The 21,903-nt window shown below is 47.5% G+C and overlaps 2 protein-coding genes across 3 annotated transcripts in view; both read left to right on the forward strand.

The window, feature by feature from the left end:
- Nucleotides 1-21,903, forward strand: part of LOC130283982 (up-regulator of cell proliferation-like) — a 99,682-nt gene that overhangs the window by 5,237 nt on the left and 72,542 nt on the right. The gene's annotated exons all lie outside the window — the stretch shown is intronic.
- The window catches only part of LOC130283985 (up-regulator of cell proliferation-like), a 53,797-nt gene that overhangs the window by 4,946 nt on the left and 26,948 nt on the right, over nt 1-21,903 (forward strand). Inside the window, exons 2-3 of one of the 2 annotated variants that reach the window (XM_056533842.1) lie at nt 17,550-17,671; nt 17,774-17,945. In XM_056533842.1, the coding sequence (XP_056389817.1) occupies nt 17,893-17,945 (53 nt within the window). In that variant the 5' untranslated portion in view covers nt 17,550-17,671; nt 17,774-17,892. The remainder of the gene's footprint in view (nt 1-17,549; nt 17,672-17,773; nt 17,946-21,903) is intronic. The other variant, XM_056533843.1, reaches the window with a different exon arrangement.

Below are 21,903 nucleotides of genomic sequence, written 5' to 3' on the forward strand. Positions count from 1 at the left end.
ATAGCGCGACTCATAGCGTGAACTGCCGCACCATCTATTCCTAATGCAGGATAGCGCGACTCATAGCGTGAACTGCCGCACCATCTATTCCTCATGCAGGATAACGTGGCTCATAGCGTGAACTGCCGCACCATCTATTCCTAATGCAGGATAGCGCGACTCATAGCGTGAACTGCCGCACCATCTATTCCTCATGCAGGATAACGTGGCTCATAGCGTGAACTGCCGCACCATCTATTCCTCATGCAGGATAGCGCGGCTCATAGCGTGAACTGCCGCACCGTCTATTCCTCATGCAGGATAGCGTTACTCATAGCGTGAACTGCCGCACCATCTATTCCTCATTTGTATGGACGAGAGGTCCATGCTGTTATGTTTAGTACGGTTGTATTGCACTGTTGTGGTACCAGTTTTAATATCACATTTGGGGATCATTAATATTCATTTTAAAGAGAACTAATAAAAGTAATATTTTAGGTGGTTTATCTTGAAGAGGGGAGTTTGGTGACTCAGAGCTTCGGCCCAGGGGTTTGTAGTCTAATGAGTCTGCTTTTTGCTTCTCCGTCACAGAATGGCGACACGTACTGTAGCAGAGAACAGCAGGCGCCATTCATTGTAGTGGCCTGAACCGAGTCTCCTTGTGACTCCTGACCGCATACGCTGCTTTATGGGGACTTCAAAGCGCTGCCTGCTGTGTTGTCTGGGACCCTCTCCATAGTATGGTTGTCAGGGCCTCTCACCATTATATAGTCATATAGCTACTTATCAGGACCCCTCTAGATAATTTAGTCAGTCGTCGGGGGGCCCCTATACATAATTTAGTTGTCGGGGCCCCTCACCATAGTCTAGTTGTCATTGGCCCCTCTCCATCTCTCCATAATATAGTTGTCAGGGCCCCTCTCCATAAAATAGTCGTCAGGGCCCCTCTCCATAATCTAGTCGTTGAGGCCCCTCACATACTCTAGTCATCTGGGCCCCTCATATACTCTAGTCATCTGGGCCCCTCACATACTCTAGTCATCTGGGCCCCTCACATACTCTAGTCATCTGGGCCCCTCACATACTCTAGTCATCTTAGCCCCTCACATACTCTAGTCATCTGAGCCCTTCACATACTCTAGTAATCTGGGCCCCTCATATACTCTAGTCATCTGGGCCCCTCACATACTCTAGTCATCTGAGCCCTTCACATACTCTAGTAATCTGGGCCTCTCATATACTCTAGTCATCTGGGCCCCTCACATACTCTAGTCATCTGGGCCCCTCACATACTCTAGTCATCTGGGCCCCTCACATACTCTAGTCATCTGAGCCCTTCACATACTCTAGTAATCTGGGCCCCTCACATACTCTAGTCATCTGGGCCCCTCACTATATTCAAGTCATCGGGGGGCTTAGACTACACAATTTTGCATCTCTCTTTTTTGCAGATTCCCTGCCCCGCAATCTGTAATATGTCTGATCACAGCTTCCTCCAACCCGGCAGCCATGTTTACTGATGACAATGACGCCCCCCACTGTTTACAGTAAACGTGTCGTTTCTCTCAGGTTCGGGCTGTGGTTTCCATTCATTTCCATGTCAGCAATAGTCCACAATGGCTGACGGCATGGTAAGGGGGGGGGGGGGGGGGTAGCCTGGCCATTGTGTGAGGGTGCACTGTCACCACAGGAAGAGGCCGCAGACCCCCCTCCCCTGAACTAACTCTACATGAGTATGCATTTCCATCCTTCTTAGTCCATTTTCACGTGATGAGATTTCCGAGTGGAATCCAGCAGAAATATTCCATTGCAGCAGAGGAAAGAGCGCATTCAGTGGGATTCTGCTGCATGTTGCACACTGCAGAATATCCGCTGCAGAAATTCCCATTACGGCCTTCGCCATAAGAATTGACAGAACAATTTGCTTGGCGGAATCAGCGCATTCTAGAGCGGTGCTATCGCCGGCAATTTCTGTATGTGTTTTCGTTGTGAACATGGCCTCAGGGGGCATTCGTGATTTGTCCCTCCATGGTACAGATATGATTTCTGAAGCTAAAAATCGGCGGCAATTTTCTAAGCGTATCCGACATATGCAGCAGGCTGAAAATCGCGTTCTGACTCATTTTTCAGTCCAATCTGATCACACGGCCAAAGTCGCCACACAGCCGGCAATACACGCGCCATTCTCAAACTGCGCAGATTCAGCTCTAGTTGTTACCCAGCTTTCTCAGATACAGATATATCGGGTAATAGAATGTAATTTTCTCTGGATCTGCAGATCCAATCACACAATATCAGCCATCTATCTTTACCCCTCAGATTGGTTTAGCGGCATTAAAATACGTTGTCTTGGTAATTTATGGCCTGTGATGGTAAAAGGGACTGTTTATCACGTGTGTAAATGCTGCGTCATCAAATCACACAATATCGACCCTCTAAAGAACTCTTTTTACCCATCAGATTGGCGCGGTGGTGAAGTTATTTTGGTAATCTACGTGATGGTCGAAGGGACTGGTATTTATTGGATTGTGGTATGACTCTGGATTCAGATTATATCAGAGCGGTCAGATGACTATCCTGTCCTCTTTGTGTATTTCCAGCTGTAAGCCATTGTATACTGCATGTCGCTGCAGCTGTCTCCACCCCCTCCCGGCTGACTGCACATGGTTTCTTCCATTACTGGCTCAGGCCAGTCTGGTCCCCAGTGAAGGACAAAGGCTGGGGGGGGAGGAATATAAAGAAGCAGGAAATATGGGGTCAGAACAGATGGGCGAGTGTAACACGACCTGGGGAGGCGCCATCAGAACAATACAGTGCATTTCTGTGAGACGCTGACATCACTGAAGATAACACACACACACATATATATATATATATATACAAAGGCGCATGAGAGGAAATCACCCGCAGAGTGGAATATCCTCTCATTTTACAGAGATGAACTACACATCAATGGCCTCCACTGTCAATGCTTCTGCAATTGCTACCACTGGGGGGCGTTAAACTTCTACTCACTACAGTGGTGACGATCTCTGTGATGACCACAAACCACCGTGTAACAGGCCATCCATAGCCGCAATTCCATGTATTTGTAGCACGGTCTCCTCCTGTGTCTGCCTCCATAGGGGGGAATATTGCAGCAGATATAAATTTGTCGTAATGATATATTGGTATAGGGTTTATTCTTCTTGTAATGAAGGCTCAGTGAAGGTGCTTCAGAGATGTCTCTTCTCTTTGCGTTATTTTCATCCTCTTCTAGAGATGGGAGAGGGTCTTAGGGCTCAACGAAGGGCTCAATCCCACCATCTTCCAGGTTTTATATTCTTATAGAAGGAAGAGTGGAAAATAGAAGGTCGCACTCACCACAATTGCCCAAGATTCTTTATTGAAGCATGTACGGCAGGTATAGATGACTGAGATGTGGGGGCGCCTCCGTGGGACGGTGTCCGTTTCGTGCGGCAAGCGCACTTGGTCTAGCCAACGCTGAGCGTTGGCTAGACGAAGTGCGCCTGCCGCACGAAACGGACACCGTCCCACGGAGGACGGGGTGAGCGTTGGCTAGACGAAATGCGATTGCTGCACAAAACGGACACTGTCGCACGGAGGACGGGGTGAGTGTTGGCTAGACGAAGCGTGCTTGCGGCACGAAATGGACACCGTCCCACGGAGGCGCCCCCCTGCATCTGAGTCATCTATACCTTCAATAAAGAATCTTGGACAATTGTGGTGAATGCGACCTTCTATTTTCCACTCTTTCTTCTATAACGTTATATGCACTGTTATCGTGGTCTGCACCTCCACGCCTGGATACACGTGCTGGCATCCACTTTTATACCCGCATGAATAGGGATCATATATATCTGGAGTGAAGTGCCAGACACCTTCTGTTTCTCTAGGTTTTATATTCTTCTACTTCTTGGTGTCCATCTTGAGTTTCATGATGTCAGAATATTCCGGCTTTCCCTTTTCCTTATCTTGGACATCATCGCTCACCTTGTGTTCTGAACCTTCCTTGCATATCTGCGGGGCCATTAAATGGTTTTTGTAGGTCTCACATTATCAGAGGGTCTTTATAACCCTCTATGGTCTTATAGACCTTCTCAGCATCTGGAGTAATATCCTGCACTGCATGAGCATGGCGGAGTGTGGTCACTGACTATCTGGTGACCTGGATCTGGAGGGTCTCAAGTACATTATACCAGACACTTAGGAGAAATTACACAACAGGTAATGGAAGTAGATGACGGCGCTGCCAGTAAGGTGATAATTTCAGACTTGACCAGGAATGGCTGTTTTATTAAGGCTGCATTCACACCATGTTTTTGCAATACAGTTCCCGTATACGTTTTCAATGTGAAAACTGTATGGAACCGCATTGAAAACCGTATGCCAAAAGATCATGCATCAGGTTGCATCCGTTTTGTATCTTGTACGGTTTTGTCCATTTTTTTTTTCCTTACCCAAAACCGTAGCCTACTACAGATTTTGGTCCGGGTGAAAAAACGTATTAAACCGTATAAGTTTTTTTTAACATGGGAGTAAATGGGAACCGTACAGAACCATATGTGCGTATGGTTCCATCCGGTTTGCACCATACGGTTTTTGGCTTTGCACAGTTTATTTCTCTTGGAATTTCAATCAAACAAGTGAAACTTTATTCATAATGGAGTGAAAAGTTAAAAATGTATACGTTTTTTTTCTTAAAAAACGGATGCAACCGGTCATCATTTTTCAAACCGTATATGGTTTTTAACCATATACGGGTTAAAATTTGTACACACATTTTGATACAGTTTGGTCAGGTTTTGAGGAATCCGTTTTTAGTCAAAAACCTGATACGGGAACTGCATTGCAAAAACGTGGTGTGAATACAGCCTAACACACAACTTGTTTGTCACGATGCCGGCTGGCAGGTAGTGGATCCTCTGTGCCAGAGAGGGATTGGCGAGGACCGCGCTAGTGGACCGGTTCTAAGTCACTACTGGTTTTCACCAGAGCCCGCCGCAAAGCGGGATGGTCTTGCTGCGGCGGTAGTGACCAGGTCGTATCCACTAGCAACGGCTCACCTCTCTGACTGCTGATGATAGGCGAGGTACAAGGGAGTAGACAGAAGCAAGGTCGGACGTAGCAGAAGGTCGGGGGCAGGCGGCAAGGTTCGTAGTCAGGGTGGATAGCAGAAGTTCTGGTACACAGGCTTTAGACACACAAAACGCTTTCACTAGGCACAAGGGCAACAAGATCCGGCAAGGGAGTGCATGGGAGGAGGTTAGATATAGTCAGGGACCAGGTGGAAGCCAATTAAGCTAATTGGGCCAGGCACCAATCATTGGTGCACTGGCCCTTTAAGTCTCAGGGAGCTGGCGCGCGCGCGCCCTAGAGAGCGGAGCCGCGCGCGCCAGCACATGACAGCAGGGGACGGGAACGGGTAAGTGACCTGGGATGCGATTCGCGAGCGGGCGCGTCCCGCTGTGCGAATCGCATCCCCAACGGCCATGACAGTGCAGCGCTCCCGGTCAGCGGGACTGACCGGGGAGCTGCAGGGAGAAAGACGCCGTGAGCGCTCCGGGGAGGAGCGGGGACCCGGAGCGCTAGGCGTAACAGTACCCCCCCCCCTTAGGTCTCCCCTTTTTTTTGTCCGGTGACTGCCTCCCCTGGGATGAGGACACCGGGAAGGAATGGATGGTTTCCTCAATGGCAGGCAGTACAGCAGGAGTAGGAATGGGGAGGGAGGGCAGAGGGTGAAGCTTGGCACGGGGCAGGGAGACACAAGGACGGGAGCCATGAGGGGACACAGAGGCTTGCCTGAAGGGACTGGGAGGGGGGGAGAGGCATTTTCTGTGGCAGGCAGAGTCCCTAACGACCTTAGGGGGACCGGATACAGGAGGAACCACAGGGTCACGGCAGGGAGTACTGGGAACTGGTTTAAGGCAGTCCTTGGAACAAGAGGGACCCCAACTCTTGATCTCCCCAGTGGACCAGTCCAGGGTTGGGGAATGGTGTAGAAGCCAGGGTAGTCCAAGGAGAATTTCGGAAGTGCAATTGGGAAGGACAAAAAATTCAATTTTCTCGTGATGAGGTCCGATGCACATTAGGAGGGGCTCCGTGCGGTAACGCACGGTGCAATCCAACCTGGCTCCGTTGACCGCGGAAATGTGGAGTGGCTTGACAAGACGGGTCACCGGAATGCGGAATTTATTCACCAAGGACTCCCGAATAAAATTCCCAGAAGCACCAGAGTCCAGGCAGGCCACGGCTGATAGGGAAGAGCTGGCTGAAGTAGAAATCCGTACAGGCACCGTGAGACGTGGAGAAGCCGACTTAGCATCAAGAGACGCCACACCCACGAGAGCTGGGTGCGAGCGTGCGTTTCCCAGACGTGGAGGACGGATAGGGCAATCCACCAAAAAATGTTCGGTACTGGCACAGTACAGACAAAGATTCTCTTCCTTACGGCGATTCCTCTCTTCCAGGGTCAGGCGAGACCGATCCACTTGCATGGCTTCCTCGGCGGGAGGCCTAGGCGCAGATTGCAGTGGAGACTGTGGGAGAGGTGTCCAGAGATCTAAGTCTTTTTCCTGGCGGAGCTCTTGATGTCTCTCAGAAAAATGCATGTCAATGCGAGTGGCTAGATGAATGAGTTCATGCAGGTTAGCAGGAGTTTCTCGTGCGGCCAGAACATCTTTAATGTTGCTGGATAGGCCTTTTTTAAAGGTCGCGCAGAGGGCCTCATTATTCCAGGATAGTTCAGAAGCAAGAGTACGGAATTGTATGGCGTACTCGCCAACGGAAGAATTACCCTGGACCAGGTTCAGCAGGGCAGTTTCAGCAGAAGAGGCTCGGGCAGGTTCCTCAAAGACACTTCGAATTTCCGAGAAGAAGGAGTGTACAGAGGCAGTGACGGGGTCATTGCGGTCCCAGAGCGGTGTGGCCCATGACAGGGCTTTTCCAGACAGAAGGCTGACTACGAAAGCCACCTTAGACCTTTCAGTAGGAAACTGGTCCGACATCATCTCCATGTGCAGGGAACATTGTGAAAGGAAGCCACGGCAAAACTTAGAGTCCCCATTAAATTTGTCCGGCAAGGACAGGCGGAGGCTAGGAGTGGCCACTCGCTGCGGAAGGGGTGCAGGAGCTGGCGGAGGAGATGATTGCTGCTGAAGTTGCGACTGAAGTTGGTGCACAATGGTGGACATTTCCGACAGCTGGTGGGTTAGATGGGCGATCTGTCGGGATTGCTGGGCGACCACCGTGGTGATATCAGAGATATAAGGCAGAGGGACCTCAGCGGGATCCATGGCCGGATCTACTGTCACGATGCCGGCTGGCAGGTAGTGGATCCTCTGTGCCAGAGAGGGATTGGCGAGGACCGCGCTAGTGGACCGGTTCTAAGTCACTACTGGTTTTCACCAGAGCCCGCCGCAAAGCGGGATGGTCTTGCTGCGGCGGTAGTGACCAGGTCGTATCCACTAGCAACGGCTCACCTCTCTGACTGCTGATGATAGGCGAGGTACAAGGGAGTAGACAGAAGCAAGGTCGGACGTAGCAGAAGGTCGGGGGCAGGCGGCAAGGTTCGTAGTCAGGGTGGATAGCAGAAGTTCTGGTACACAGGCTTTAGACACACAAAACGCTTTCACTAGGCACAAGGGCAACAAGATCCGGCAAGGGAGTGCATGGGAGGAGGTTAGATATAGTCAGGGACCAGGTGGAAGCCAATTAAGCTAATTGGGCCAGGCACCAATCATTGGTGCACTGGCCCTTTAAGTCTCAGGGAGCTGGCGCGCGCGCGCCCTAGAGAGCGGAGCCGCGCGCGCCAGCACATGACAGCAGGGGACGGGAACGGGTAAGTGACCTGGGATGCGATTCGCGAGCGGGCGCGTCCCGCTGTGCGAATCGCATCCCCAACGGCCATGACAGTGCAGCGCTCCCGGTCAGCGGGACTGACCGGGGAGCTGCAGGGAGAAAGACGCCGTGAGCGCTCCGGGGAGGAGCGGGGACCCGGAGCGCTAGGCGTAACAGTACCCCCCCCCTTAGGTCTCCCCTTTTTTTTGTCCGGTGACTGCCTCCCCTGGGATGAGGACACCGGGAAGGAATGGATGGTTTCCTCAATGGCAGGCAGTACAGCAGGAGTAGGAATGGGGAGGGAGGGCAGAGGGTGAAGCTTGGCACGGGGCAGGGAGACACAAGGACGGGAGCCATGAGGGGACACAGAGGCTTGCCTGAAGGGACTGGGAGGGGGGGAGAGGCATTTTCTGTGGCAGGCAGAGTCCCTAACGACCTTAGGGGGACCGGATACAGGAGGAACCACAGGGTCACGGCAGGGAGTACTGGGAACTGGTTTAAGGCAGTCCTTGGAACAAGAGGGACCCCAACTCTTGATCTCCCCAGTGGACCAGTCCAGGGTTGGGGAATGGTGTAGAAGCCAGGGTAGTCCAAGGAGAATTTCGGAAGTGCAATTGGGAAGGACAAAAAATTCAATTTTCTCGTGATGAGGTCCGATGCACATTAGGAGGGGCTCCGTGCGGTAACGCACGGTGCAATCCAACCTGGCTCCGTTGACCGCGGAAATGTGGAGTGGCTTGACAAGACGGGTCACCGGAATGCGGAATTTATTCACCAAGGACTCCCGAATAAAATTCCCAGAAGCACCAGAGTCCAGGCAGGCCACGGCTGATAGGGAAGAGCTGGCTGAAGTAGAAATCCGTACAGGCACCGTGAGACGTGGAGAAGCCGACTTAGCATCAAGAGACGCCACACCCACGAGAGCTGGGTGCGAGCGTGCGTTTCCCAGACGTGGAGGACGGATAGGGCAATCCACCAAAAAATGTTCGGTACTGGCACAGTACAGACAAAGATTCTCTTCCTTACGGCGATTCCTCTCTTCCAGGGTCAGGCGAGACCGATCCACTTGCATGGCTTCCTCGGCGGGAGGCCTAGGCGCAGATTGCAGTGGAGACTGTGGGAGAGGTGTCCAGAGATCTAAGTCTTTTTCCTGGCGGAGCTCTTGATGTCTCTCAGAAAAACGCATGTCAATGCGAGTGGCTAGATGAATGAGTTCATGCAGGTTAGCAGGAGTTTCTCGTGCGGCCAGAACATCTTTAATGTTGCTGGATAGGCCTTTTTTAAAGGTCGCGCAGAGGGCCTCATTATTCCAGGATAGTTCAGAAGCAAGAGTACGGAATTGTATGGCGTACTCGCCAACGGAAGAATTACCCTGGACCAGGTTCAGCAGGGCAGTTTCAGCAGAAGAGGCTCGGGCAGGTTCCTCAAAGACACTTCGAATTTCCGAGAAGAAGGAGTGTACAGAGGCAGTGACGGGGTCATTGCGGTCCCAGAGCGGTGTGGCCCATGACAGGGCTTTTCCAGACAGAAGGCTGACTACGAAAGCCACCTTAGACCTTTCAGTAGGAAACTGGTCCGACATCATCTCCATGTGCAGGGAACATTGTGAAAGGAAGCCACGGCAAAACTTAGAGTCCCCATTAAATTTGTCCGGCAAGGACAGGCGGAGGCTAGGAGTGGCCACTCGCTGCGGAAGGGGTGCAGGAGCTGGCGGAGGAGATGATTGCTGCTGAAGTTGCGACTGAAGTTGGTGCACAATGGTGGACATTTCCGACAGCTGGTGGGTTAGATGGGCGATCTGTCGGGATTGCTGGGCGACCACCGTGGTGATATCAGAGATATAAGGCAGAGGGACCTCAGCGGGATCCATGGCCGGATCTACTGTCACGATGCCGGCTGGCAGGTAGTGGATCCTCTGTGCCAGAGAGGGATTGGCGAGGACCGCGCTAGTGGACCGGTTCTAAGTCACTACTGGTTTTCACCAGAGCCCGCCGCAAAGCGGGATGGTCTTGCTGCGGCGGTAGTGACCAGGTCGTATCCACTAGCAACGGCTCACCTCTCTGACTGCTGATGATAGGCGAGGTACAAGGGAGTAGACAGAAGCAAGGTCGGACGTAGCAGAAGGTCGGGGGCAGGCGGCAAGGTTCGTAGTCAGGGTGGATAGCAGAAGTTCTGGTACACAGGCTTTAGACACACAAAACGCTTTCACTAGGCACAAGGGCAACAAGATCCGGCAAGGGAGTGCATGGGAGGAGGTTAGATATAGTCAGGGACCAGGTGGAAGCCAATTAAGCTAATTGGGCCAGGCACCAATCATTGGTGCACTGGCCCTTTAAGTCTCAGGGAGCTGGCGCGCGCGCGCCCTAGAGAGCGGAGCCGCGCGCGCCAGCACATGACAGCAGGGGACGGGAACGGGTAAGTGACCTGGGATGCGATTCGCGAGCGGGCGCGTCCCGCTGTGCGAATCGCATCCCCAACGGCCATGACAGTGCAGTGCTCCCGGTCAGCGGGACTGACCGGGGAGCTGCAGGGAGAAAGACGCCGTGAGCGCTCCGGGGAGGAGCGGGGACCCGGAGCGCTAGGCGTAACATTGTTTCTGGGCTGGACTGGCCCTTTCGTCAGGCACGCCTGATGAAAGGACCAGTCCAGCCCAGAAACGCGTTGTGTGTTAATAAAACAGTTATTCTTACCGTCCACGGTCAAGTCTGAAATCATCACCTTACTGCAGCGCGGACATCTACTTCTATTACCCGTTGTGTGATTTCTCCTATCAGTTGCACGCCAAGCCAGCGTGGGAAGTCTGCAGCAGACTGAATTACTTCCATTGTGATCTGTCTGACGAGTGTTGTGCTTTGCTCAACCAAAGAAGGTTAGCATATATAGCACCATCACAACTTTATTTACGTACTAATCGGTTCTGCAGATAGGAGCGCTTTCTGTCTTTTCTCTTTTTTCTACTTCTGAAGATGGTGACAGGAAGAGGAAGCCACTAAAAAAAATAACACTGGGATCCAGGCAGTGTTATAGGCAAGAACATAGAAATGTCACAGTTTAGGGCTAAATCTACTAATGGTAGCCTGAATATAATAATATGTGATCAATGACTTATAGTGGCCTAAATACGGATACAGTCATGGAGCCCCTTTTCCAATCTCCACCCTCCGTTCTATCAGATCCAAAGCAGAGATTATTAGCTAGGGGTCGACAGCGCTTACTGCTTTATTTGAACTAGTGAAAACCTTATCCAGGGTTTGGAACCATGATTTCAACAATACAACAATCACTCCCATCTGATCTGGTCTAAATAATTCCATAGGGTGGAGCAGTGATTAGGTGAAGATCAGATTTCTGTGGTCTTTATGTGGTAGACCATATCGGTATTATTGTCTGCCCTTCAACCATAACAGGAACAATTAATGACACATACAGCTTGGTAAAAGGAGTATATGGAAATTGTCTGGTGTTGGCCTGTATCTGTGGAGTACTTCGATAATGTCCGCATTGAAGGGGTACTCCGCTGGTCAGCATTTGGAACAAACTGTTTCGAACGCTGGAGCCAGCGCCGGGAGCTTGTAATGTCATAGCCCCGCCACCTCATGATGCCCCGCCCCCTCAATGCAAGTCTATGGGAGGGGGTGTGACAGCCGTTACGTCCCCTCCCATAGACTTGCATTAAGGGGGCGGGGCGGGACATCATGAGGGGGCGGGGCAATGACATCACAAGCTCCTGGCTCCAGTGTTCGGAACAGTTTGTTCCAAACGCTGAGCAGCGGAGTACCCCTTTAAGATGATCTGTTTCACAATAGATCCTCGAGGAGTGAAAAGCTGGGAGATCCACAGGTGATCCACATGTTGGTCTGTTCTATGTGAAGCTTTAGGAGGAAGTGAGCCGTGTAATGCAGTCATCCCATTTTATAGGCTAAAAGATCAAAATTACTAATTATTACTGCACTATTACTGGGTCCGGATGACATTCAACCTTGTGTTGTAAGGGACTTAAAGGGGAACTCCTGTGGAAAAAAAAAATTCAAATCAACTTGTGCTAGAAAATTAAACAGATTTGTAAATTACTTCTATATAAAAATCTTAATCCTTCCAGTACTTATCAGTTGCTGTATCAGCAGCCAGGAACTCACCCGTAATGGCAGACATCAGCGATTGTGCCGATGTCTGCCATTAACCCCTCAGATGCCGTAATCAATACAGATCACGGCATCTGCGGCAATGTAGGCAATTGAATGGATGATTGGATCACCTGTGGCACTGCCTCAGGGATCTGATCATCCAATATTTTGCCCAGAGGTCCCCTTACCTTCTCTGGCCGTCATCCCGGGGTCTTCTTCTCTGGTCTGACATCGAGCAGACCAGAGAAGCAGATCACTGATAATACTGATCCGTGCTATGCCTATGCATAACATTGTTCAGTATATGCAATCTAATGAGGACTATAAAAGTATACAAAAAAATATAAGTAAGAAAAAAAAATTTAAATGACCCCTTTTCCCTATTTTATCCCAAATAGCATAAAACAAAATTACTAAACATACTTCGTAACGCCAAGTATGTCCGAACTATCAAAATATAATGTTAATTATCACGTATGGTGAACAGCGTAAACGTAAAAAGATACAAGGCAAGATTGCTTAAATATAAGCAAAAGTGGTACTGATAAAAACTAAAGATCATGTCTCAAAAATTACTACCCTTTATATGGAAAAATGTGAAGTTATAGGTGGTCAAAAATAGGGCAAATCTAAACATACTAATTTTGTTAAAAAGTTTGAGATTTTTTCTAAAGCGGTCCAGTAACAGAAAAGCATGTAACATGGGTATTATTTTAATCAAATTGACCCACAGAATAAAGAAAACAGGTAATTTTTACCATAAAGTGTACAGCGCGAAAATGGAACCTTCCAAAATTAGCTAAATTGTGGTTTTCTTTTCAATTTCCCCACGTAAATAATATTTTTTTTGGTTGCGCCATACATTTTATGGTAAAATAAGTGATGTCATTACAAAATACAATTGGATGTGCAAAAAACAAGCCCTCATTTGGGTCTGTGGATGGAAATATAAGAGTAAATCCCAGAGCCACTAGAGATTTGATAGACAGCTGCAGGTTTCACACTGACCTGAAAAAATCTGTTGACTAGAGGCTGGTTAGACAGAGACCCTTTAAGGTAATGGTTAAAGGGGTAGTCCAGTGGAAAACCATATTTTTTTTTTTTTAAATCAACTGGTGCCAGAAAGTTAAACAGATTTGTAAATGACTTCTATTAAAAAATATTAATCCTTCCAGTACTTATCAACTACTGTATGTCCCACAGGATGTTTTTTTCTTTTTAAATTTCCTTTCTGTCTGACCACAGTGCTCTCTGCTGACACCTCTGTCCATGCCAGGAGAGGTTTGCTTTGCTTTGGACAGTTCCCGAAATGGACAGAGGTGTCAGCAGAGAGCACTGTGGTCAGACAGAAAAGAAATTTCAAAAAGAAAATAATTTAAAAAAAGCACTAGAGTACCCCTTTAACTCTGAGTGTTGGGTTTTTATCCTTTATCAATGCCTTCATGCAAAAACTCTAAAACATGATAGAGGGAGCGAGGGGGAGGTTTAACAAAATCTGTCCAGAGGAAAAGTTGCCCAGTTGCCCATAGCAACCAATCAGATGGGGCAATTGGGCCACTTTTCCTTTGGACAGGTTTTGATAAATCTCTCCCTAAAACCGAAAAATATTGAAAATTCTGGAGTATACTTTCAATGTGAATGGTCTTCTAGAGACTGAAACCAAATTAATGAATCTGTCTGATAACCATTGGGATCTGAGGATCATCCTCTCAGGAGCCATGCTGACTGTCTCAGTCTGTCCGAGGTTGGATGGCAGAGACCCTCTTGAAGTAGTAAGTCCGGGCGGAGTGGAATCTCCCAATAACAGCCTTTTAAACATTTTAATGCAAATTGGAACCAAGCCCTCCTTGGCCAAAACAGGGAAATCACAAGAACCTTGGCCCGTTCCTTCTTGATTGTGATCAACGTCCTCAGAATTACAGGGGAGGGTGGGAAAGTATAGAGGAACTTGTTTTGCCACTGAATAGATAAACCGTTCTGGTTGTCCGGTTGGTCTTTCAGTAGTTGAAACAAAACATTGGCAACTTGTGGTTGGCCCTGGTGCCATCACATAGATTTCGGGCTCCCCTAACCCTGCTGAGGAAGTCTGCTTGAGTATTCAGGGCCCTCTTATGGGATTGCTCGATTGTCGATCAGGTGATCCTGTGCCCAAAATCAATAACTTACACTCCTCCATTATCTGTGCCGATCTCGTCCCGCCATGTTTGTTCACATAGTAAACCGACGGAAGGTTGTCCGATTGGACATGGACTGTGTTGGCGTTGTTTCTCTGTTCTTTTTGAGTTTGTATGTCCTAGTGGGGGCTGGTTTAGCAATGTATTTGCTTAATTTACTAATGAATGAAATAATTGTTGGTCAAATAGTTAATGAACTATTTTCTTCCGTACTATCTTCCATCACAAAATAACGTCCGTTATCAATAACGGACTATAACGGGTTAAAACTGCTATTAGAAAAATCCAATAGTGTACAGAGGAAGGTCCATTGAGGCATGTGGTATCAAAAATTTATGGAGTGCTGAAATCTCCCCCAGACATGGAGCCCATTGGGTCCTTGTAAAAATGGGAATTGGATTTACAGATCTCGTTGAATGAGGAACAGAGAAGGAAAATTTTTATCTTGATACATCAAACGAGCATCCAGGAGGCTGGATATAAAATAATCACTCGATGGTATAGGGTCCCTACGCGTCTTCATGCCTTATGGCCAGAGGTGGATCCCGCCTGCTGGAGATGTGGGGAAGAGGAGGGATCTTTTTTACAGATTTTCTGGAGTTGCCCTCGCCTAAAGGTATTTTGGGATGGGGTAACGCAAATTTGCAGAAGCATCTCTGGATTGACATTAGATTTCATACCTGCTCTGTTCCTATTACATCATTGTGCACTTCCAATTAAAATCTATAAGAATTCTTTACTTAGCTTTTTGATTATGGCTGCAAGAGCATGCATACCTATCTTGTGGAAGAAGACTACGGCCCCAACACTGGGAATGTGGTTTTCTAAAGTAAATGACCTGATGTTAATGGAAGATTTGACTGCAGGTATTAGAGGGGCAGAGACACAAGTCTATAGTACATGGCGGCCGTGGAGGGAGTTCTGTAAGTCTTTAGAATATAGGAATATAATGGGAAACAGTAGTGAAGATGAATCCTGATTCGATGGGAGGATCGAGGTTGGACTGAGATGGGGGCTCTCCTGTTTTTGGGGTTTTTTTTGGTCTTGTTTTCTGTTTTGCATTTGTTTAGGTAATTGGAAGCATTAGGGGGGGGAATGGGTCGGGTGGGATAGGGGGCATGAACTAAAGGATTAGGAAGGGGAGAGGGGGCAGAGGGTGGTCCTCTTTCCGAGGCAAGAGTGGATTAGGAGATATACAGAGAGGCGGTAATGGTGTTTAGGATTATTTGGTATGAGTACTTACATATTGATGAAGATTTCTGACTTTTTCTTTGTTTCTCTTATCCCTATGTATAAAATTGTGATTTATATTTGTGTTGTCATGGAATGTTGATAAGGGGGAGGCCACTTTGGCCAATGTACCCCCCCTTTCTGATCCTTTTTTGTGTGGAAAATATAAATAAAAAGTAAAAAAAAAAAAAGAAAAATCCAATAGACTATAATGGGATTTTCTAACGGACGTATAGGATTTTGTTACTGCCGTTTTCAGCTGGTTTTCAGACGGAACTTCATACGGATGTTTAAAAACTGAGAATTTTTGCAGTGTGAAACAAGCCTAAGATCGCTGCTGCTTCCTCCTTTTCACACTATATTCTGTATACCAGCCGCAGCATCTGGAGTATAAATCTCATCACCAGCAGATGGCGCTCTGCATCCAGACAGAAGAACAGAAAGTGAAAATAACTCCGTCTGATTCTGGGCAGCACAGAGATCACTTTTCACATCTGGGGGATCTATCAAAGGTAACGTAACATAAAATGTGACAAATGTACTGAACCTCTAACTGTGTGATATGACTTGTGAACTACAACTCCCAGCATGTCTTGATAGGAAAAGGCCCAAGTTGCCTATAACTGAGCTCCATGGCCGTGCACTCCCCTTTTCTATCCCTGTATATAGTCGTCTGTATTTACAGGAAGTTCGCATAGGATAGGACGGTGATCAGAGAGTGAATTTCTGCTTCTTGAACACAGATTATTTTTAATTTAAACAAATCTGAAAATCTACACTGGGTTTCATGTTTCTTTATAGATGTTTTTTTCTGATATAGAGCTCCAAACCCACTGTAGAAACATAGGGGACATTTATCATTGGCTTTACACTAGGGATCGACTGATTATCGGTATGGCCGATATTATCGGCCGATAATCACGATTTTGGGCATTATTGGTATCGGCAGTTACCATGCCGATAAGCCGATAATGCCCTGCCCCCCGCACCGCCCCCACAGCACTGTCCCCCCGACCTGCCACACCGCGTCGCACCCCCCACCGCAACGCCCCGGCCCCATTGCCTCCCCCATCCCCGGGTTTATAATTACCTGTTCCCGCCCACGCTACTTCTTGCTCCTGCTGCGTCCTGCGTTACGCTGTGCGCAATGACGAGTGACGTGACGTGCGCAACGTGACGTCACCGTCAGTGCGCACAGTGACAGTTCAGGAGGACGCCACCAGAGCCAGATGTAGAGTGGACCCCGGGAACAGGTAATTATAAAACCGGGAATGGGGGAGGCAATGGGGGCGGTCGCGGTGCGGCGGGTCGGGGGCGGTCACGGTGCGTCGGGGGAGGGGGCGGTCGCGGTGCAGTGTGGTGGTGGTGGTGGGGGGGAGCTGTGTGGCGGTGATAGGTCTCAGGACCCCCGGACAGGCAGGGAGAGAGAAGCAGGCGGCGGCGGTCTATGGCACCGTAAAAGCCACTGCAGTGCATTGATTTAAAGCGCCCGCTTTAAATCAATGATCAGCAGTGGTGTCGCGGGGGGATAAATAGCCGATAACTTATACCGGAATATCAGTATGTTATCGGCTATCGGCCCTAACCTCACCCGATTATCGATATCGGCCCTAAAAAAAACGATATCTATCGATCCCTACTTTACACCACTTTAATGTTCTAAATGTCCCTGCAAATTTTTTTGCGCAATTTTCTGTAGAACATCTTTCAAAGTTGTCTACTGTTTGGTGCACCGTACACCACTTTTTGCAGTGGAGCTGTATTTATTATTAGCACAAATTACATTTAGATTTTGAGAAACTGTGTAAAAAAATTACACCAAGCAAACAGGGGTAAAGAGTGGAATTGAGATCACTTTGTGTAGTGGTCACTAAGAAGATGCCGGAGCAGCTGGATAGCATCAGGAGCAGTGAGGACGCGGTCCGGAGCGGCGGGGATTAAATGCACTTTTTACACTGCACGAATCCCTTAACATACGATGGATTCGACAAACGATGGGTCGTTTGGAACTAATTACCATTGTATGTTGAGGGACCACTGTATAGTGTATAAATATAGATGTTGTGTTTTGGCGTCTCACCTCCTGTGTTTGTGTTAGTTTGTGTTATAGATCTGTTTGTGTTTGTTTTTAAACTGATCCTTTATTATTTTGTGTTAAAGAAGCCCTCTGTTTATTTGGTCTTTTTCTATTCCCTGCCCATAGATACATAGAGATAGTCACATCCGGTCCAACCAAAGTAGCCGCAGATTCAGGAGAGTCAGACACACGGTCACGGGGACCGTCCAGCGAGGGCAGAACGGGGATTGACAGGAGGATCAGCCAGGGTGAGTAACCATGTAACCTTACAACAGAGCAGGAAATACAAATATTAAGAATAAACAGGATGGTTCCGTACGATGTAACAGATCAGTGACCGTGTGCCATAGAAAAACCAGACAGGACGGAAAACATGGAGACTCTTACTATAAGTTAAAACTGGAAACCATAGATTTGTTTGTAAAAAAAACAAATATGAAGCGGCCGTATCAACAGGATCCTCATCGTGATGAGAACAGAACCTAAAGAGGGTGCAGGGTCTCTCCTGAAATATCTGTTATGGTAAATTCTAAAAAAAATTGTTAATAATAATAATAATTCTAAAGCACTTTTCCTTACAACTCTGCACTGTGTCCTCTGTTATTCCTCCTCGACATATTAAAGGGGTACTCCGGCCCCAAGACATGTTATCCCCTATCCAAAGGATAGGGGATAAGATGTCTGATCGCGGGGGTCCCGCCGCTGGGGACCCCCGCAATCTAGCATGCAGCACCCACCTGTATGTACTGCCGAAAGCGCTGGAGGCTCTGAGTCTTATGCCTCCCGACCACGGGGACGGAGTATCGTGACATCACGACTCCGCCCCCGTGTGACATCAAGCCCCGCCCCCTCAATGCAAGTCTATGGGAGGGGGCGTGACGGCCGTCACGCCCCCTCCCATAGACTTGCATTGAGGGGGCAGAGTCGTGACGTCACGATACTCCGTCCCCGTGGTCGGGAGGCAGAAGACTCAGAGCCTCCAGCGCTTCCGGCAGTACTTACAGGTGGGTGCTGCATGCTAGATTGAGGGGGTCCCCAGCAGCGGGACCCCCGCGATCAGACATCTTATCCCCTATCCTTTGAATAGGGGATAAGATGTCTTGGGGCCGGAGTATCCCTTTAATAACATGGTGTTTCCTTTTCCATGGTTGATGGGGTTTGTGTCTTCTCTGATGAGAACGTATCAGACTGGTGAAGCTGTTCTGTATTGTTACACTCCTCTGTTACTCCTCCTGGAAATGTATGAATAAGGTGACAACTGGGCGATACCATTCTCTTTGTTAGTAGAATGTGTCCCTTATCTCTCTAAAAAGTATGAAAAATAAGTTGCTGATTTATTGAAAACCGCAACACATGCGTTTCGAGTCTGAACAAGTGTTTATGCACTTACCTGACGAAGAGTCTTGTTCAGACTCAAAGTGCGATGTCTGATGTAGTTTTCAATAAATTAACAACGTGTTTTTTTTTTTTTTTATATTTTTGTGGACCTGGCATCCATGTGGGGAGAGTATGAGGGTCTTTTTTTTTTTGTATACACTTACGCTGACCTGGGTCCTCAGGCATTGGAATGGATCAGGAGGCGCTGCTCCCGCCAGATTACAAGCCTACTCTGGGGTCGCGGCCTCAGCACAACATCATTTGGTCGGTACAATATCTGCGTTTTCTTTACTTATTGGTTGCGGTCTGCACTAGGGCGCACGCTCCTTTTTTTTAATCTTTATCTATTATTAGTCAGTATAGGGACACAATGTAAATGGTAGTGCACAGTTGTCAGTTTATTATTATATTTCCAGGAGGAATTAAAAGAGGATCGGTACACTACAGAATGTAAATACTGACTAATACAGAAAAGTCAGGAGAGGATTGTGTTGGTGTTCAGAGTGACGTCTGCAGAACAAAATACCTATATCCTTAAAGGAACAATAGTCTGCAGATCTCCACAAACACGATAACCAGCTTAACCTGTGTGAACCAGTTAAATCTAGAAATTCATGGTGAGATGTAAAGTTAAGTAAATAGAATAGTTCACAAGTCATATTGCAAATGTATTATTACTTTGTGTTATTTGATTCTGTTTTCTCCATTCATATGCAGAGATACAAAAGCTGAATAGACTGCCTGTAGGGGGCAGTAGGGGCTATAGAAGGTGTAATGGATATATTGGTATTTAGGTGTTGAAGTGGCTACTAGCTCTAACTTCTGTAGTGACTATAATATGGGCTGTATAGGCTATAGTAGATGTAGGGTCTGTAGTAGATGTAGGGTCTGTAGTAGATGTATAGGCTATAGTAGATGTAGGGTCTGTAGTAGATGTAGGGTCTGTAGTAGATGTAGGGTCTGTAGTAGATGTATAGGCTATAGTAGATGTAGGGTCTGTAGTAGATGTAGGGTCTGTAGTAGATGTAGGGTCTGTAGTAGATGTAGGGTCTGTAGTAGATGTAGGGTCTGTAGTAGATGTAGGGTCTGTAGTAGATGTAGGGTCTGTAGTAGATGTAGGGTCTGTAGTAGATGTAGGGTCTGTAGTAGATGTAGGGTCTGTAGTAGATGTATAGGCTATAGTAGCTGTAGGGTCTGTAGTAGATGTAGGGTCTGTAGTAGATGTATAGACTATAGTAGATGTAGGGTCTGTAGTAGATGTAGGGTCTGTAGTAGATGTAGGGTCTGTAGTAGATGTAGGGTCTGTAGTAGATGTAGGGTCTGTAGTAGATGTAGGGTCTGTAGTAGATGTATAGACTATAGTAGATGTAGGGTCTGTAGTAGATGTAGGGTCTGTAGTAGATGTAGGGTCTGTAGTAGCTGTAGGGTCTGTAGTAGCTGTAGGGTCTGTAGTAGATGTCTAGGCTATAGTAGATGTAGGGTCTGTAGTAGATGTAGGGTCTGTAGTAGATGTAGGGTCTGTAGTAGATGTAGGGTCTGTAGTAGATGTAGGGTCTGTAGTAGATGTAGGGTCTGTAGTAGATGTAGGGTCTGTAGTAGATGTAGGGTCTGTAGTAGATGTAGGGTCTGTAGTAGATGTAGGGTCTGTAGTAGATGTAGGGTCTGTAGTAGATGTAGGGTCTGTAGTAGATGTAGGGTCTGTAGTAGATGTAGGGTCTGTAGTAGATGTATAGACTATAGTAGATGTAGGGTCTGTAGTAGATGTAGGGTCTGTAGTAGATGTATAGGCTATAGTAGATGTAGGGTCTGTAGTAGATGTATAGGCTATAGTAGATGTAGGGTATTTAGTAGATGTAGGGTCTGTAGTAGATGTAGGGTCTGTAGTAGATGTAGGGTCTGTAGTAGATGTAGGGTCTGTAGTAGATGTAGGGTCTGTAGTAGATGTAGGGTCTGTAGTAGATGTATAGGCTATAGTAGATGTAGGGTCTGTAGTAGATGTAGGGTCTGTAGTAGATGTAGGGTCTGTAGTAGATGTATAGGCTATAGTAGATGTAGGGTCTGTAGTAGATGTAGGGTCTGTAGTAGATGTATAGGCTATAGTAGATGTAGGGTATTTAGTAGATGTAGGGTCTGTAGTAGCTGTATAGGCTATAGTAGATGTAGGGTCTGTAGTAGATGTAGGGTCTGTAGTAGATGTAGGGTCTGTAGTAGATGTATAGGCTATAGTAGATGTAGGGTCTGTAGTAGATGTAGGGTCTGTAGTAGATGTAGGGTCTGTAGTAGATGTAGGGTCTGTAGTAGATGTAGGGTCTGTAGTAGATGTAGGGTCTGTAGTAGATGTAGGGTCTGTAGTAGATGTATAGGCTATAGTAGATGTAGGGTCTGTAGTAGATGTAGGGTCTGTAGTAGATGTAGGGTCTGTAGTAGATGTAGGGTCTGTAGTAGATGTATAGGCTATAGTAGATGTAGGGTCTGTAGTAGATGTAGGGTCTGTAGTAGATGTAGGGTCTGTAGTAGATGTAGGGTCTGTAGTAGATGTAGGGTCTGTAGTAGATGTAGGGTCTGTAGTAGATGTAGGGTCTGTAGTAGATGTAGGGTCTGTAGTAGATGTAGGGTCTGTAGTAGATGTATAGGCTATAGTAGATGTAGGGTCTGTAGTAAATGTATAGACTATAGTAGATGTAGGGTCTGTAGTAGATGTATAGGCTATAGTAGATGTAGGGTCTGTAGTAGATGTAGGGTCTGTAGTAGATGTAGGGTCTGTAGTAGATGTAGGGTCTGTAGTAGATGTAGGGTCTGTAGTAGATGTAGGGTCTGTAGTAGATGTAGGGTCTGTAGTAGATGTAGGGTCTGTAGTAGATGTAGGGTCTGTAGTAGATGTAGGGTCTGTAGTAGATGTAGGGTCTGTAGTAGATGTAGGGTCTGTAGTAGATGTAGAGTCTGTAGTAGATGTAGGGTCTGTAGTAGATGTAGGGTCTGTAGTAGATGTATAGGCTATAGTAGATGTAGGGTCTGTAGTAGATGTAGGGTCTGTAGTAGATGTAGGGTCTGTAGTAGATGTAGGGTCTGTAGTAGATGTAGGGTCTGTAGTAGATGTAGGGTC

The sequence above is a fragment of the Hyla sarda genome, chromosome 8, assembly GCF_029499605.1.
Source record: "Hyla sarda isolate aHylSar1 chromosome 8, aHylSar1.hap1, whole genome shotgun sequence".
Taxonomy (NCBI): Eukaryota; Metazoa; Chordata; class Amphibia; order Anura; family Hylidae; genus Hyla; species Hyla sarda.